The sequence below is a fragment of the Amia ocellicauda genome, chromosome 9, assembly GCF_036373705.1.
Source record: "Amia ocellicauda isolate fAmiCal2 chromosome 9, fAmiCal2.hap1, whole genome shotgun sequence".
Lineage (NCBI taxonomy): Eukaryota > Metazoa > Chordata > Actinopteri > Amiiformes > Amiidae > Amia > Amia ocellicauda.
The window spans coordinates 26,593,687-26,613,153 of NC_089858.1; the positions used below are offsets into that span (position 1 = coordinate 26,593,687).

Below are 19,467 nucleotides of genomic sequence, written 5' to 3' on the forward strand. Positions count from 1 at the left end.
TCTGACAGGCCCAGAGTGATCATTCCTGTAGAGGGCGACAAATGCAGTGAAATGGTAACAATAGAAATTGGGTGGATTTAATTTGCCTTAATCCCCGGTTTGACCATTAGGAGGTGAATTTCAGTGTTAGTTTCGGGGGCTTTTTTTTTGTACTGTAACCTGATTGACGAAAATCACCAACGCCCAAAGCAGCAAAAAAGAAAGGATATGCCCTCTAGAGACGCATGAAGATCCGCTTTTAGTGATCATTCAAAAAAACGACGTCCCAGCCGGCGCATCCTAGAGCAGCTCCGCGCACCGCAACACGCCTGTCCTCCCGCTGCTGCCCGGCCGAACTGTAGCTCCGTCTTGCAGCCTGTGCACCGATTTTGTCCAGGATTTGTGACTTTTTCCCTTTGCCTCGATTTCTTGTTTCTTCCTTGGCTATTTAGTCTCTCCCTAAACCTCTAATAAAATGGCAACAAAAATCGACAAAGAAGCTTGCAGAGAGGCTTATAACCTCGTTAGAGACGACAACACTGAAATTAACTGGTAAGTCATTATTTGTATTATTATGATTATTACTGAAGCAGGTTTTATTGACCGAGATTGAGCAAGTACATGTGGAACGTTTTTTTTTTTTTTTTTTTTTTTTTTTTTTTTTTGCAACATTGTGTTCATTTGAAAAGACAGAGGGGATTTAGCTAAACTATCCTACTAAATAGGCTCAAACTGTTAATTTGTATCAGTTTACTCAATTTCGCTACAATACTGGCATCCAGGCACTCGCATTATAAACGAGTGCGTCTGCAGAGAATGAAAGCCAAGCCCCTAATTGTGCATTGATGAAGTATATTTTTGAGGTAATAATACTGGACAGAAAACGTTATCATTAGTAGCATTCAAGTTGCTGCATATGTAGCATTACAGATTTGATTTCAGCTCGTTTGAGCAATGAAGCGGATTTAAGGGGTCTGACTGGTGGCTATTGTATTGTCTGTATTTTTTAAATTCATTATGCATGCACTCTTGTTCAAGGGCTTCTTTCGTATACGATGGCTCTACAATCATCCCAGGAGGGCAGGGGACAGAATACAGTGAATTTAAAAGTCAATGCACAGGTAAGATCTTGGTTAATTGTATGAATTGCTCGACTATTATCTGTTTTTGCTTGGGACTGTTATACTATAGGATGCAATAATGATCTATTCCTTTGATATGCAAAAAGGACCTCCCTTAAAAAAACACCACGTTATTATTATGAGTAGTAGTATTATTCATGTTCAATCACTGCCATATCACATCACCTCTGTGTGAATCGTGTACGCAGGCAAGTTGGCGCAAGTCGGGGCTTATGGCTAAGACGTTTCAATGGCGTATATCAAAAATGGTCTTCACAAAAATATCCCCCCTTCCCCCATACATTAGTGTCTGGGCTCCCAAGTGCGGCATACCTGACGTGATTAACTGAGACTCCAGAGATGGAAAGGAGTCTAAAACTAAAATGTATACCTAGATTTGTTGGCCAGCGGGTGTATGATGCTTTTGTAGCGGTCGCTCCAGAGGTGTCGTGCATTGCCTTGATCAATGTGGCCGAGTAATGCAGCTGCACCCTTTCCCATTCAGAGACTGCATAGGATGGCTTGATGTGAGAAGCGTGGCTCCCCCTATAGCAGAAGCACTTCCTGGATTGTCGTTTGATTGAGCCGCGATTAAGAGGTTTGGACTGCTGCGGATACTGCGTGCATTTCATACCATTAGCTGCCTGACACAGGCCAACGCAACCGCTAATTTTGCTAGGATTTGGTTAACTGGACTACGGAGATATAATGTACGTTTTCTACTTTTCAATTTCGAAAGTGCACATTTGGATGTGACATTAGATCTTTTTTTTTTTTTTTTTTTTTTTTTTGGGGACAGTGAGTTTCTGTACAGTGACCAAAATAAGCAGCCTGGATGTTAATCTTTACAATCTGCACAAGCTTATAGGCTACTACTGTGCTGTAATTGTGAAGCATAAGGTACCTGGTCCGCCCAAGAACCAAGCTGTTCCACAAGAAAGGTCATTGGCCTACTGGTCTGTCACAGGAATGCAGGATTAGGGTGAAGATCAAAATGAAATTATATCACTGAATAGCGGCTGAACATGCCTAGATGACTGACCATTTGGTTTTATTTAAGTTCTCTACAGACCCTGGGTTTAGTTAACACTCCCATTCTTCATTTAACTTTTCTTCTTTGATGCATTTCCTCGGCAAGATCAAATTTGTAACCAGTTGACTAATGTGAAAATCGGTCCAATTCACAAAAATGAAAAGCACATGACTTGATTTCTCAGAAGCATACATATGTACTACAAAATCAAGCATAGGGAGGGTTAATTGATTCAGGCTGGTGTGACCCAGTCAAGTAGATTATAGAGCACTTTCATATCTTTAAACCGGCAAGGAGAAGTCAGTAAAATGAAAAGACCTTCCTCACCTATAATGTATTGTTACTGGAATGAGGAACTTAGACAGTAGCAATGCAGATGTAAAACTAATTTCACCCTTTTCTTTTGTAGTTCAGTTAAATGCATAACAAAAACCACTTCAGGAACTCCCTCATTTCAGTTTGTGTAGTGACTGATTCACATAGACCAGGGACATTAAACTTGAGACATGGTATTGCTTTTACTGTGTAACTGGACACCTGGTGCTTGGTTTTTAGTAGATTTTGGAAACATAATCTCTTTCTACAGATATACATTTATACAGTTCAACACGCTCTGAAATCTCTGTGCTTGGAAAGTGGGGTGTGGTCGCTTCAGGAAGTAAAAGTTGTCAGCTGCCATTGACGCTTTCAGTCATACAAGTATTTCCAAAGCTCATTATTTTTGTTAGTTTTTGTGTAAGAATAAATGTAGCATGTCCTACACTGTATTTTTCAAACTATAACTAATCTAGACTTGACCGGACTGGGAAGCTTTATGACTGCCCTTTTCCACTTGAATTCCTTTCCGAAATAGTCTTGGTTATGTTTTTATTATTTTTTGCTTACAATTCTAGGTGAAATGCTAGGTTTCAGCACAACAAGGTAGTGGAGAAGAATGTTAGTGATGCACTCAAATCCATTCCCATTGAAAGGGAAGGTCTGGTCTAGAGATAGTTAATTAACATTTTTGGTTATTTAACTAGAATGGCAAACTGTAATCAAAGCACAAAGAATTTTGAAGATCAACAACAGGTCTGAACTGGATAACACTGTTGATACAATCATTAGATATAATAGAGCTTCTGAGACCAGAGCACAGGACTCCATTTGGGTGGTCTGTGCCCAGCTGGGAGAGCAGGGGGAGCTATAGGAAGATAAGAGAACTATGTTGGACTATTAGAAAAAGAGAAAGGAGACAGTTTTGCCTTCCTGTTTGGTTTCTATTCAAAAATCCTCATCATGAACTTGGTGGAGACTTAAACTAGTGTTTCATTTATGGTCACATTGTGTAGGAATGCATGAACCCATGAGGCTCCTTGTGTCCCATCCATCCTGACCTGCTATAGTTTGTCTTGATTAACACCAGAATTGCTGTGGAGAGGTTTTCTACCCACAAGCCACTACCCAGTTTTCTGCAGAGTGAACCCAACAAGCTAGTCCCCTTATCACAGTTTTTTAGTGCTGGCATCCTCCTCTGCAGTAAATGCTGACTGACTGCACATGAGCCAGGCACTCCGCTCAGCACATACTAAACTAAACCGACCGGCCTGCGTGGAAGAGACGGACACCGCAGTACTGCTATCCCTTCTTCAATGAGGGTTACAGAAACGGGTCACATCTGGCACTTCAAATGCATGCCATTGTAGTGGTTCACCAAAACCTATACCCCTTAGAGTATACCACACTCCCACTGCTGTGATTCAACCTACAATCTTCTGGTTTCAGTAATCTGAGAACGTCGAACTGCATGGCTTGATTTTATTGGTATACACTCACCTAAAGGATTATTAGGAACACCTGTTCAATTTCTCATTAATGCAATTATCTAACCAACCAATCACATGGCAGTTGCTTCAATGCATTTAGGGGTGTGGTCCTGGTCAAGACAATCTCCTGAACTCCAAACTGAATGTCTGAATGGGAAAGAAAGGTGATTTAAGCAATTTTGAGCGTGGCATGGTTGTTGGTGCCAGACGGGCCGGTCTGAGTATTTCACAATCTGCTCAGTTACTGGGATTTTCACGCACAACCATTTCTAGGGTTTACAAAGAATGGTGTGAAAAGGGAAAAACATCCAGTATGCGGCAGTCCTGTGGGCGAAAATGCCTTGTTGATGCTAGAGGTCAGAGGAGAATGGGCCGACTGATTCAAGCTGATAGAAGAGCAACTTTGACTGAAATAACCACTCGTTACAACCGAGGTATGCAGCAAAGCATTTGTGAAGCCACAACACGTACAACCTTGAGGCGGATGGGCTACAACAGCAGAAGACCCCACCGGGTACCACTCATCTCCACTACAAATAGGAAAAAGAGGCTACAATTTGCACAAGCTCACCAAAATTGGACAGTTGAAGACTGGAAAAATGTTGCCTGGTCTGATGAGTCTCGATTTCTGTTGAGACATTCAGATGGTGGAGTCAGAATTTGGCGTAAACAGAATGAGAACATGGATCCATCATGCCTTGTTACCACTGTGCAGGCTGGTGATGGTGGTGTAATGGTGTGGGGGATGTTTTCTTGGCACACTTTAGGCCCCTTAGTGCCAATTGGGCATCGTTTAAATGCCACGGCCTACCTGAGCATTGTTTCTGACCATGTCCATCCCTTTATGACCACCATGTACCCATCCTCTGATGGCTACTTCCAGCAGGATAATGCACCATGTCACAAAGGTCCAATCATTTCAAATTGGTTTCTTGAACATGACAATGAGTTCACTGTACTAAACTGGCCCCCACAGTCACCAGATCTCAACCCAATAGAGCATCTTTGGGATGTGGTGGAACGGGAGCTTCGTGCCCTGGATGTGCATCCCACAAATCTCCATCAACTACAAGATGCTATCCTATCAATATGGGCCAACATTTCTAAAGAATGCTTTCAGCACCTTGTTGAATCAATGCCACGTAGAATTAAGGCAGTTCTGAAGGCGAAAGGGGGTCAAACACAGTATTAGTATGGTGTTCCTAATAATCCTTTAGGTGAGTGTAGATCAATTTATTTCTGTTTAGAAATAAGTCAGTTAAGTTAGTCTTCACTAACCTTATATGCATCTTCTCAGCAACACAGAAGCTACACAAGACACACCCCTTTTTCTTCCTACCCGCTAATTGGGGCCGTATTGCTTCATAAAACATTTGTGTTCTAGATTAGATGACATAACGGAAGAACAGTTTTAACACTGCCTGAATGGCCAGTTTGTTGCAGAGCTGTGCTGGCCTGAACTGATGATCTTACCAATGCATGAACTGGAAACTGGGGTAATGGGCTGGGCTTGGCCTATACAGAAGTGAACATCCAGGGTTTCAATTCATACTGTAAAAACTCCCAGAAGGAGGCCTTTAATCTTTAATAGAAAAACTGGTAATTTATTTTGACTTCCTCCTTGAAATGCTGTATCTAAGTAATGAGCCCTCTCTGCAAAAGCTCTTATCTGTCACCTATTCTGATAACTACATTCAGAGTAAATCGTACAGCTTAGAACCATCTCACCCCAGTTTCTCACCACGTGGCCGTGTGACTGTTCCAGGAAATCTGTATCACAACTCTAGTTTTGTGTCCGGGTATCAGAGTTCTAGTTAGCTGATTATTAAACACTGCCCATAGAACCTGGTTGTAAATGTTCCAGTTAATGAAGCGAAGATGGGAGGGGAGGTGTGTAAAGCATTGAACTGCAGCTCTATAGTTTTTCTATAGTTTAATGAACAATTTTTATTCAAGAAACATAACACTATCGCACAATGTGACTATAATTGTATACCTTTGGAAAAAATGCAACATAGAATGGATTGGATTGCATTAAAGAGTGAGAAGCATGCACATATTTTCCTTGGACAGGAAGGGAGTGCGCATCCTAAATGTTAGCAAGAGCATGACAGAAAAAAAGGACATCTGAGGATATCATACTGTTCTTCTAGGCACAAGCAAAACTGCAGACCATTTCAGCAACATCAAACTCGCTGCAAAGCATATGGACTAACTATAGGAAGCATCATTTTGTTGTGCTATTTCTGTATAAGATGGGGCTATTCTAAGTGTATGGGACAAACTGGTCTCTGCGTTTGTCTGAAACAACGAGGGAAAGATTTGACACGGTGCTGTCGGTAAGGGCTTTTTTCAGATCAGTGAACTGTATTGAGTAACAGTGACTTCAGCAATAAGCAACATTTGTTGGCAGACAGAACATGGCAAGAACAAAGCAGTTACCATGGCGATGTGTTTTCATTATTCTCTTCTGTAGTAAAAATACATCAGTTGGACAGAACTCTTACAGATTCCATATTCCAAAACTAAACTAAATCTTCCTGCACACAGTTTTATACACACTTCATCACAAATATTTGCATGTGTTTGGAAACCAGTGAATGAAGAAGGCCATCTGTTGACATTGCATCTCTAAAATTATGGCAATTTTGTTAGCTCTGGTTTTCTTAAATAAATAATTTAAGGGAGACTCTGCCAGTGATAAACAGCAGTTTTACATAAAGAGAAGAGAAACATGTCTTTTGTATGGTCATAAATGTTTCAAAACAAACAAATATGCAATATTGGCTTTAAATGTTATGGTGCTGCCTGATTTCTGAGAGTGCAGATATTGATAGACCCATTGAAAACCAAGATCTGACTAAAACTGCCTTATAAAAGTTGGCGTTTTTGAGTATGAGGGTGAGACACAGTGGGCCACTGCTGTACTTCCTCCTCAACCAGGAAATCCAGCATGATAAACCCAGAACAATGATGGAAGGAGGAAGGCATGTGATGTGTGGGGGTGGACCTCTGTACTCCTTTTCAAGTTAAGCATGAAGCTGTGGCTAATAAGTTAAATTTAAAAGTTTGTCATAATATAAAGTTTGCAGGGAATATGTGATAAGGAAGCACCTTTTTCCTTCTACAAAGATGCATTTTATTTCCAGAGACCAGACACTTTTACAGATTACAGATTAACACCACATCCTTTACAAAAATTAGAAAGCTGTGACTGTTTAGCCATTGTTTAGGAGCAGTACTTTGGTTAACCTTTTGGTGTTTTCTCCCTGGGTCAGCTCTTCATCAGGTGCTCCTGAACACAAAACATTCCCAGAAGCGTCTGATTCTCAGTGATCAATTAACGAGAGGGGAGGGATTTGATTTTGGCGTTCCCCCAAAGCTGTCATTCTCCCACATAATGTATACAAAATGGATTCCTAGACTGTTGCCATTCTTAGTCCCATTCACTGAGACTCTAATCTTATGTCTTTGTGCACTCCTAGCTTGTTGGTCACAAAACCGCAGCCCCTGATGTAGACGGTTAGCTCTTGAACAGTAATTGTTCTGTTTTGGGATTACATTTCTTTTTTTGGGTCATTTCTATCACATGGAACAGCGGATAATGTGGCCCTTCAGTTTATCAGCTTAAGAGCCCATTTCAAAAGTAACCACCTCAGCAGAGTCCCGGAGCAAAACCTGACACACACTTCAGAAGTAGGGACCGAGGCAAGCAAAACGCCTCATCGGAGTGATCGAGCGTCCGCTTTGAACCCAGGAACTCATTATTTCAACTTATTTTCTGTCTTCACCGTGTTGTATTCAACACGCAAGCGAGATACAATACCTTTTAAATACCTGCAATCAATGTCTTAACTGAATGGTTTACTTATCCTTCCTGATGTCTTCTTTTATTGCCATAAATGGGATTAGGCTGTGGTTTGCCTGTATCGGAGCAGGGTGACAGAAGCCAATAACTTGACTCCTGTATGCTTTCTCCTGTAGTGTCCGATCCCGGAGGAAACTCATCGAGTTTATTGCCTTTCTGCCTTTCTGTGGAAACCAACTCCACTTGGACTTCCACACAGTCCAACTCTTGCACACTTCCTCTTCATAATCGGACAATTCAGATGGACTTGAACTATTTCCCCCAGCTCTTGCCCAATAGTTGCTAAGCACATTGCATTCCCCATGGCACACGTTTTGTTAGTTGATCAACAACCTTCTTCACTCAGATGTCCGGAAACCTTTACTTGTGAGATGTTATGAATTTACCCAAGGAAAAATAAATACAATTCTGCGCTTTGCTGGTGGTTTAGATTCTTGATGATCTGAATCATGAAATGCAATGTCTGCAAGAAGCTCAACTTGTGGAATTATCCAGTTTTGCCACAAATACTAAGTATTAGTAGATCTGCATCAGGCTCTTGATGATCCACAAGTCCAAGCTAAACCAGATATTGTGTATTTGAATATGGTTAGACTCTGTAGGGTTTGGCTATATTGAATTGTTTGCAGATTGTTTGAATTGGACTCAAGCATAGTTTAATTTAAGTTTGGGGGAAGAAAGTGCCATAAACTTCCATGCCCTGCACTTGAAAGTTGCAATCCAACTCAAGAGTATGAAGAAGCTTTGGGTTGGTGCCAAAAAGAAGGATTAGGTGGTATTAAGGCACCATATGTAAGAGATCTCTCCTATTTAGTGTTTTTCCAGACTATGGCGGAGAAAAGGGTTAAAGTGGCCATGCTCTACAGGGTTATGCCAGGTGGGCCTGTCTCTGGGGAGTCAAGGTGCTGCTGAGGCGGGCTGGGGCACGGGGGGTTGGTGGTGCAAGGAGTTAATTTGAGCATGGGAGTGTTTTCCTCTCCTATGCCAGCTGTAATCCCTTTACTGCAGAGGATGTCCGTTTCCTTGTTGTATTGACTGAATTAAAATGTCCCAAGGTTTGGATTAATTCATAATCTCCGTTTGCTGGTTGCTGGTGTGTGTTAGTTTAATATTGAGAAATGCATGTACCTGTATGGTAAACTGCAGGCCAGAACAGAATGTAAAAAGCAGTACTGACACTTTGATTATCATCCCACACTGAAGTGTATTTGACTAGGGAGGTGTATCATTTGGATCTATATGCTTGGAGGCATTATCTTTCCCCTGGATGTTGTTTACTGAGGTGGAGATTAACAGATCTCAATGGCACATTTTCTACTAGCTCCTTCACTGCTCAAGAACATGCAGCTCTGAGTCTTCGAGGGGCAGGGATTGGACTAACTGTGGAGCATAAGAGAGAGCCATCTTTGCAATGTAGATAAAAGCTTTAGGTGAGAATATTTTTGTGAGCTAGGCTATTGCACCCTATGACTTGCAGACTGTATATTTGCTTTACAAGCGAAAAGCAGCTCCTTCTTTATGACGGCCTGGATGAGCTGTGTGTCCTGAGTGTACCAGGATGGGAACAATGAGGACAAAAGGTCCAGGCAGGTTTATTAAACAGCTGTAGCAACACACTGGGGTGTGTTTTCCTCAGCCCTGTTACTTGCCCTTTAAATATGAAGGATATCCCTTTGTGATAAGTAATGTGACAGGCTGGTACAAGTCAACACAAGTGCCCACACAGAGTTTTATTTCCTGGTACAAGAGGAGAAAAAAATGGAGCGAGCTTTGAAATGCAATAGTTCTGATTGTGATCAGGGTTGGAGGTGCTTTCCCCTTAACAAGTTTATTTGGGTATTTAATGACCTTCACTCAATATACAATATAATGAGATGCTTTCCTAAACAAAACACTAACTATATCCTCAGACTTTACATATTTGATTATACATCATCGATTATACTACTTCGACTTAGAGTTAGGACTTGAGTAGTCTAAGTCAATATTCTGTAACGCAATGGAAACACAAACTGTAATTGTATTACAACTGCAGAATGAGTAAAAATGCTGTAAGCAAAATTGAGCAACCATAATATATATATATATATATATATATATATATATATATATATATATATATATATATATATATATATATATATATATATATATATATATATATCCCTTTTCAAAACATTTAGTTGTTTTTATTTAGAGCACTGACCTGACTTCTTTTTTTTTTTTTGGATCTGATTAAGAGACAAACTGTTTGATTGTTAACAAAATGACCTGAACTTGTGAAACATTCTTCACTTCCTTTTATGGGCTTGTTGAGTTTTTATCAGGGAAAGAGGAAAAGCTTTTGGTCACATTAACCAACAAATCCCTTCTAATACCTACTGTAATCTTGTTGGGGTGGGGGGAGACGCATTATATTGTTTGTAAAATGCAGGCTATGGAGTGTTCATATGGATTTTCAGTATTTTTTTTTATTGTTTTTATTTAACAATAATTCAAAATAATGGCGATTTGAAAGAGTATGGTTATGAGAGACAAGTAGAGAAATAAACTTGGTTTAAAAGCACCAAGCCTATCAATGTGACAGCCTCGTTTAATTGGCACAGAGGAAATTAATTTACATGACAAATTCAGTTTAAGAGCATGATCATTTTTTAGAATTTCTATGTTTAACCTCAAAGGGGACTGGACCCCAAGGGCTGTGTGTTTAATATATTCCCACATCAATACACTGTGGATCTGAGGGGATGAGTGAATGCTGGTATTACAATTTAATATTTTTTTTACTTTTAATATACATTTTTGGGGAAAACTGGGAAAACTGAGTAATCCCCAACTACTGTAATGCTCACCTGCTCAGATGTGCTATAGCTCCAAATACACAAATGTGGGTAGTAGTAATGTGTATTATTGTGTGCCCTAGAGGATGAAGATATTAACATTGGTAATGATTTGCTTGTACATGGTGCATATCCTTTTAAGTTTACGAAATTATTCAAAACTGAAAAGTTTACAAAAGAAATGCTTCACAGTGTGCTACTGTAGTGCAACAAGGAGCCATTTGGACTAAATGTGTTTCTCCTGGTCTTTCCTGTGGCAAAGTGTTAGTCTGCGCATCTGCTTATCTCTCGAGACAACTGTGGGCGGCAGGAAGTTGACTGCAATGTTCCCTCGCTCTCTGTTTTCCAGATGACGTGCGATTGTTTGGATTTGTACGGATCACAACAGGGGACGCCATGAGCAAGAGAGCCAAATTCACCCTGATCACCTGGATTGGTGAGAACGTGAGTGGGCTACAGAGGGCTAAGATCAGCACAGACAAGACACTGGTGAAGGACATTGTACAGGTAAGGAGGCCGAGGTGTGAAGACGTAGTGAAGGGCATGGCACAGGGTGTGTCATGCAAGCTTGGTCTGTGCACTGCCAGCTTCATCATGCTAAAACTGCCACTCCTGCCACCAGAAAAGTTCTGCAACTCAAGTACATAACATCTGAATATGTTTGTATTTTTCCAGTGTAATATATCTCAATCTCTAAGCATTTAGTGCACTTTTCTTTCTAACAGACAGCCAGAAAAGTCAGTATAATCTATATACTCATTGAAACTCTGCATTGATGTCAAGTTTCTGTATAACTGAGAGCAACAGTCGTAACAATGCTTTTATTTTGTATTTATTGTATTTATATCTGTGGAATGGAAATCTGTTAACTAGCACTTTCAGCGGGCTAGTCTCCGTAATGTTGTATGGTATGCGATTGTATTGTGTAGATAAAACCGCGCTGTTATGCAGAAGGTGCCTTGTTCCAGCCCTCCACTGAAGCCTACAGGGAACCCATGAGGTATTGGCAGTCATTAGTGGGGAAAAAGAAAAGATGGGGGGATGGAAAAAAAAAAAAAAAAAACTGTTTGGTTTTTTGAAAACCGTTTACAGAGGCCCCCCACTCTGTACTGTGGTGGAGCTCATGTATAGTGGATTATGCCAGCAGCTCAGATGCCCACTCACTAAAGAGAGGGTAGAAGAAAAAACCCGAACAAAAAGTTCCTTTGTGGCAGCTCTGAATCGCGAGCTGAGATGGGTGCTACATGCTAATATCTTCTGAGAACTGATTTAGTGCAGCTATTCGAACGAGGCGCCTCTTGCCTCACTGCGGGCGAAGCAGAAAGTTCAGCGCATACATTACTCCCTCAGACAGTTTGCTTTGCAAGGCTCAACAGTAGGCACTTGACAGAACCACTGAGGCACAATTAGTTTTCTGTTTTGATTAGGTGCTCGTCCACTGTGCTGCTTCCAAAGCTCCCCTTTTCCTTATTTTCTACAGCTGCTGATGTTGATTTTTAAAGGCAAAATAAATTCCCTTATACAATTTCCTGAATGTGAAAAATATCCCAGTTTCTCCATCACACAATGGATCATCTTAGCTCTATAGTTTAATACCATAATGAAGTGACATACACTTGTACACGCCCAACTGCCTCTGCTCTTCGTAGCTGAAACCGGCCAACATTAATAAAACGCAAACACGGATCCTTCAAATGGTAATGGACTCTTTTGAAACTGCAAAGTAATAGGTCTGCATAGCTCTCCCACTCCCTGCTTGTAGGATCTGGTTTCCGTACACCCCAGCCCATCCTGATAAAGCCACACTTCTCAGTACAACTTTGACAGCTTACACTGGACAAACCACAAGCCAGCCATTATCTCAGACATGTAGGGTTTTCTCTAATAACTGGAATACAAGCCAGGCTCCTGGTGCATCTCCTCTAGGAGCAAATTTCTCTTCATGTGTACTGCACCCCTTCAAGAAAGTGTGGGGGGTACAGAATCTGGTAGAAGCACCACTCTATGGATGTATGCTAAAAACAAGCTGAGGGAAGTTATTGGACAATTTGACAACCATGACAGTGGAGCTTTTAAGGTCTTGGTCTTTGCCTATTGAGGAATGAAAGACTAACTTCCTGTTTTTAATAGCTTTTTTGCTGTGACTGTGCTTTCAGTTTGGTCAATTTCACATCCAGGCAGCCAGTATTGACTGTCTTTTGCCTTTTTAGGGATTGCTCCTGAGAGTTTTCTTGTATTTGAATAAAATTTGACAGTCTGATGAAAGCTTTCTTCATTTGCCTCCCATCAATTTTTCACCCCGAAACTACTCTTTGAGCTAACCCTTAAGAATGACAAGGAATAAGTCCCATGGGGTTATCTGAGGTGGCTGGCATCCTTTAATCAAGTGATGGGTTTATGATGACCTTTCAACATCTCTCTGGACTAAATGGAAATGAAAAACTGATTTTCGCCACACATAATGCATCATGCCAGTCTCTGCCTCGCACTCTACTGCAGAATGTCCAGGCTGTGGATACTGTCATTGGATGAGGGAAACCTTCCTCAGCCTGTATTAATAACTAAATAAAGACTGTTTAGAATATTTGCAATCTGACTGAACCATAGATTTATGAGTCACAGCCTGTAGTATCTGGAGAAGATTGGTTTATGAGTATGAATACCTCAAGGTATTTCCTGTGCTAGTAGGACAACAACCACAAAGAATGGGACGGGATAAGAAATAGGCCATAATAAATAAATCAATAAATAAACTCATTATATATACCTAGGCAGCAGTTGATTTATGAACACATTTAAAAAAAAAAAAAAAAAAAAACCTTGAGCTCTCAAATTGAAATGGAGGTTTCACTCTGCCCTTGCACTAGGCTATATTGGGAACAATACGGATTGGGGGGGCAATTCAGGACAGAGGAGGATAAAGATCTCTTGGACAGAGATGAGACTCCCTTGTCGATCTTAAGGAAATAATGTTCAGCTGCTCAGCAGTCATTGAAGCATGCCCGGTTCCCCTGTGCAGCTGACTGAGATTAGTACGCCTGGGAGTGTGCGAGTGCAGCTCTGGGTGCTGGAGAGACCATCACGTTTGCTGTATTGATATCTTGGATGGCCGGGCAGGCTGTCAAATCCCGATGACAGAAAAGGCCACTGATAATATCCAGCGAGAGTCAGACCCTACGTTGCAAGACTTAAACCCTGTGGTTTCATCAGTGTCAAGATGCATCAGATACTGTGCAGCTGAGCACCAGCCTTTCATGAATGATGGATGGATAAGGTCATACAGGAAGAGGGGTGTGGGGTTGGGGATAGAAATGAAACAATCTGCCCCTGGTGCTCAAACACTGTGTACAGACTCACTCTGTGAAAAGTATGGATATATAGAAGATCCTTCAATAGCTTTCATAAAATAGTCCTGAATACATAGAGGGGAAATATTGATCACTGAACTGCCTTCAGATTCACGGTCTGCTTTTTCTTTTTATAAATATTGGGCTTTGCAGCACTTGCTTCAATGCATACATCTACTTCCCTCCATCCCCCCCTCCAAACATTGTAATAACTAGAGAACGGCAAACCTATTGCCAGACAGGATCATATTTATAGTATTTTGTGGAGCTAAATGTCACTCAGTCCCCATTTCTGCTGCCTAAGGCAAGAGTAATAATGCAAAAAAGACTCGCTGCTTTCTGAAGAACTGATTCCAAGCCAGCAAATGCCACTTACATTATATTTGATGTTATCGGTCCAGATAATTTCAATCTCATCTTTAATGGTTCGCATGGTGAAACAGCCAGAGATGTAAATGAAAATAATGGATATAAACCTCAGGTTAAAAGGCTAGACAGGCCTCTGCCTTTTTGTATTATGGCTTTTATGATGTTTCAGTGTATTACAAAAAGGACAACTGAAAGAGTTTTTCATTAAAATTAGCATTGCCAGAGATGCACTGAATATGCCTGCTTTTTCTACCCTGTAAATAAATCGTCCTGTCAGAAGATGCCTCAAGAAGAGTGTCCTGATGAAGGGGGTGTGATGACAAAAATAAGCAATTTATGAGTTTTAGTTGGCAGCCCAAAGCGTCATATTAAAACTATAATGACGGAGAACCTGTTTTTGAATGCAGTCATTTTGTTGAGGAAGTTTGGCCTCTTCTGACTATGTGGTCAAAACAAAGCCCAGTACTTATCAAGCCTTTATACCCTAGTATTGTATCCACCCCCCCTCCCTACTCCCACTCTCCCCTGCAAAGAAAAAACCTTAATTAAAATCTAATTTAAATTTACGACTACATCTAAAATTCAAAATGTGTAACATTTGTTACTTTAACACTTTTGTTAAAAAGAGGTGATGCTAAGAATTTAAGACCATTTGTGAAAATATCCCAAAAGTAAAAAGCAACAGCTGTTTCTTCATTTATACCCAATGGTTTTAATTTCTTTATAGTTCTTCTGTTGGTGTAATCTAGCTTTCATTGACCCACAATGTTTTTGATTGCCTGCAGTAACTTGTCAGTCTCTGTGTTTGTTTTATAGATCAATTGAATTGTCCAAGGCTGTGAACCAGAATTTGCCTATTAATTGTGGCTGACTTAATCATTATAGGGAAAAGCACTACAAGAATTGATAAGCTGGGACTATGCCCCTTGTCACTTTTTTCTTTGACTTTGCAAAGCATAGAATTATTTGTTGGTTCTCCTAACCCTAAGAGAAAGATCAGTTACATGTTTTCTTGATTGCTCAAGATGTGATTTCACAGTTTATTAGCAAATGTTTCTAAGATACAAACCTAGCATCCCTTACAGTTAATGCTCAATCTTGAGACCTATTGTCACATTAGCATAGTATGGCATAGTATCAACAGCCAGCAGGATGAGCATACCTGCTCTCTGGTAACATGTCTCGTATCCTCCTTTTGCAGAACTTTGCCAAGGAATTCATGATTAGCGACCCCAGGGAGTTGGAAGAAGATTATATCAGGAATGAGCTGAAGAAAGCTGGAGGTGCCAACTATGACGCCCAGACGGAGTAGGGAAGAACCCAGAGGGAGACCATCAGCCTGCCGCTGCTGCTTGGACATGGGGTCTGAAGAGCCCAGTGAGATGTAAACCAGTGCAAAGATCCACCTCACTCTCTCTCCTGCTCTTGTTTGGCTACATCTGCTGTATATCTGTCACCACTTTCCAACATCGCTCTTATCCAGTATACTGAACTCACCACCAATCCCCTCTGCAATTGGTCTCGTTTTATTTTTTATTTTACTTGGGTAATATGGAGCCTTACCATATTGAAATACACAGCCCTGACATTGACGTAAGCTGTACCTGAAACAACACCAAGCCCCAAATAGAGCAGAGCCAAAGGTATCTGAGCCACACACAGACAGTGCTCTGGGGAAAACAATGTGGACTATTATGTGATTTTGTTTGGCAGGGGCTGTTTCAATATGGCAAGGCTCTGTCTGACTGCACAGTCTGAACCTGTCATCTGAGGTTCTCTTTAGTTTAGCGGTAATAAACCATGATTTAGAGTGTTTGTCAGTGCCTGTTTCAGGTCTGCACGACTGGCACTTGTGTGTGAACTTAAAAGCCTCAAAAGGTATTAGTCCCCTTCCTTTTTTTTTTTTTTTTTTCTTCACCCTCCCACCTTTATCTTCAGACTCTGGAAAGTACAGTGGGCTGTCGTAGCTGCTTGTGAAGGGGCCCCACTTTCTCTAAATTTGAACAAACTGGAACTTCTAGTAAACTGCACTCCTTGAAAGCATCACCCTGCCTGATTGATTCTTTGTCTCATTTACAAACGGGTGCCAAAGTGAACTGGAAATCTTTAGCGATGGTTATACTCAAAAACAATAGAAACTACCTTAAACTTGAACCTTTTTGTTTAAGTCAATAATACAGACCTTTCCAGAGTTTAAAAGGTGGATGGGCAAAAAAAAAAAAAAAGATTGGTTTTGAATTTATTGTGCTTTTGATCATAGTTAGTTCCTTTGTGATACGTTGCTTAATGCAGAAGAGCGTTCTTCAGTCTTTGATTAGATCAGTTTTGGTTAGATCCCTGACTGGAGAATGCTGCTCTACTTTAAGGGACACAATCCTGTTGGTCTCTGAGCTTGTCCAGAGAGTTCCCTCTGTCTGTGAAGAGTGTTAAAGTGGCATATAACTTCCTTGCATTTGCTCCTCCGGGGGCTGTTTCTAAACCAGAGACGAGCCCTTCCCCTCCCCACACCTAATTGCAGATGTTGAATGTGCCCTTTTATGTTTTATCTGCCTTAAAATGTAGCCTCCTGTCTGCAGTCCCATGAGGAGGAGGATGTATGTGGAAATGTATCCTGGAGAGGCCTCTGGACATGCGAGATTTAATTTGATTTGTCCTTGCAGTGGTATTGGATCGATTGGCTTTCTAATTTTCTAAAAAGTTATCTTGATTACAAACAACGGCCTTCTTTTTCTTGTTAATATTTATCTATATCAATCTATATACGTCTGTATAGATGGATATAAATGTGTGTATGGTGTACACAACAGGTAGCTGTAAACAAACAAACAAAACTGTGGATCAAAAACTCAGTACAAGTTCAGTGGCACAATTTAGTTTTTTCATTTTGACCAAAATGAAAGGTTTTGTGGTGTGTGAAAATATTTTGTTTTTTTCTATGAGAGTTGGCTGGGTTTATTTTTTTGAAAAATTGGGAAAAGGAAAAAAAACTGTGGAAATTGTGTATGTATTGTGTGGAGTTTTGGAAGAGCATCATTATAAGAGATCAACCATTTCAGAATAAATTTCCTTTTTTTCAAAAACGTGCCTGCCTCCATCTTCATTGTTTAATTACACAGCACCCATGTCAAAACTAAGGAGACTTAAAAGAAGACCCCGTCCTGGTGCTCCAGATGTTGTTCACGACTATTACATAATTAATCATTTAAAATTGTTTTCCTCATGTCCTCTTTTGGAGCATAAAGAAAATTTCATTTTATTTGGATGCCTTTAAGTATCATATTCAGATGTATCAAGCATCTGTAAGGGAATGTATATTTGTCCACTGAAGAGCTTTTTGCAAGCTTATTGAAACTACAGGCGGAAAGGCACATTTACGTATGAGTTTAAGCTTTACGATTACAAATTGTGTTTATTGCTGGGCAGCCGAGTTCTCAGTCAGTCAGTGTGCCAGCCCCACCGCCACTTTGGGTGTCCTGTCATCCACTCAACCACAACACTAAACACAAGCTGTTTACTTCAGAAATTAAGAGGCACAAGAATAATATAAGCAGAAGGGGAGCTTACAGAACGGTTTGATCAGAATATTGAAAGAAGGTTGGCTCCCAGAGTACAAAAATCTAATTTAATGAGAGACAGACCCAGGTCCAAGGACATTAGTGAGAGTGTTTGTGTTGCTTGTGTGCATTTGTTTTGTGTGTGATAAGGGGGGATGGGGTTGTTAAGCGTAAACCAGCACATAAAGACTTTAACATTATGTACAAGTGTCCAGATGGTTTAAATAAATAAATAAAAAGCTACACACATTAGAGATAAGCCCTGGGAATGGGCCAGAGTGATTTCATATACTAGAAAGACACCGCATTGAGAGACTTAATTTAAAACCCATGTGTCATGTGCTGTCATCAACATCCCTTGTGTTTAGAATTGAGTGCAGTTAACCACAATTGCATTGAAGAAATATACAGTTAGGTCCATATTTGGACAGTGACACAATTGTCATCATTTTGGCTCTGTACGTCACCACAATGGATTTGAAAAGAAACGCCCGAAGAACAAGCAGGAACTAAAGACAGCTGCAGTGCAGGCCTGGCAGAGCATCACCAGGGAAGAAACCCAGCATCTGCTGATGTCTATGGGTTCCAGACTTCAGGCAGTCATTGACTGCAAAGGATTTGCAACCAAGTATTGAAACTCACATTTTCATTCATAATTATGTTAGTTCATCCAAACTACCCTCAAATTAAAGATGAAAGTTTCCTTTCAAATCCATTGTGGTGGTATACAGAGCCAAAATTATGACAATTGTGTCAATGTCCAAATATTTATGGACCTAACTCTACATTACAACATTGATCAGATTCCAGAACCTCTTCAAATGAAAACACAAGTCTCCCCTGCAGCTGCTACGTACATATTTCTAAAGAAGGAAGGGAGCGTTTAAAATGTTGAATTCCCCTCCCACAAGGTAATAGAAATAAAGGATTCTCTGGAGACCTTTTACCAGGAGACGTCTGGATTCCATTCAATATCAGTCTCTCAGCTTTAGCTGTATAGCTGCATGGAAATAAATCCTGGGAACTATAATGCTGGATGACAAGCCCATGCCTGTATTGGCATTTGGAGACGAAATGGAGATCACTCTGTCAGTAACATTCCAAGGTGTTTACTTAAGTCAACAGCATCATTAACAATTGTAAAGCGCTTCAAGCTGCTGGAGGGGGGATTATGTCCATGTAGAAACCGAAACTCATTGGAATCCATGCCAACACTTTATGTGAGAGAGTCAGTTGTGTTTCTCTTTTTCTTGGTCACTACAAATGCTTCACTTTGTGTGAAGGCCTAAGGTCAACTTTAAAAGTCTTAAGAAATTGGTGATTAACTCACAACACAAGCAATGAACAACTTGCAATACCTCTCAGACAGGAAATCTTAGCCAAGTATTAAATACATATTGTCAGTTTACATTTTTTCAGATTTACCGCTGTGTTGCTGCCAGTCTACTGGGAAGAGGAGTTTTGGGCTATAGGACCATGAGGCAAGAAAGATATCTGGGTCAAAGGTGCATAGTTATCTTTCCAAAATTAAACTTAGTGGTGCACAGACAA

The 19,467-nt window shown here is 40.5% G+C and overlaps 1 protein-coding gene across 1 annotated transcript; it reads left to right on the forward strand.

Annotated features, from left to right (window-relative positions):
• Positions 1-204: 204 nt before the first annotated feature.
• Positions 205-17,444, forward strand: cotl1 (coactosin-like F-actin binding protein 1). Its single transcript, XM_066713949.1, has 4 exons — positions 205-531; positions 1,018-1,100; positions 10,996-11,153; positions 15,564-17,444. The coding sequence occupies exons 1-4, from the start codon at positions 455-457 to the stop codon at positions 15,672-15,674; spliced, it is 429 nt and encodes a 142-aa protein (XP_066570046.1). The 5' UTR covers positions 205-454; the 3' UTR covers positions 15,675-17,444.
• The last annotated feature ends 2,023 nt before the right edge of the window (positions 17,445-19,467 follow it).

Coding starts and splice junctions, on each gene's coding strand:
- cotl1 (XM_066713949.1), top strand. CDS start 455: ATGGCAACAAAAATCGACAAAGAAGCTTGCAGAGAGGCTTATAACCTC. Junction 532..1,017: donor GACAACACTGAAATTAACTG/GTAAGTCATTAT, acceptor CTCTTGTTCAAG/GGCTTCTTTCGTATACGATG. Junction 1,101..10,995: donor ATTTAAAAGTCAATGCACAG/GTAAGATCTTGG, acceptor TCTGTTTTCCAG/ATGACGTGCGATTGTTTGGA.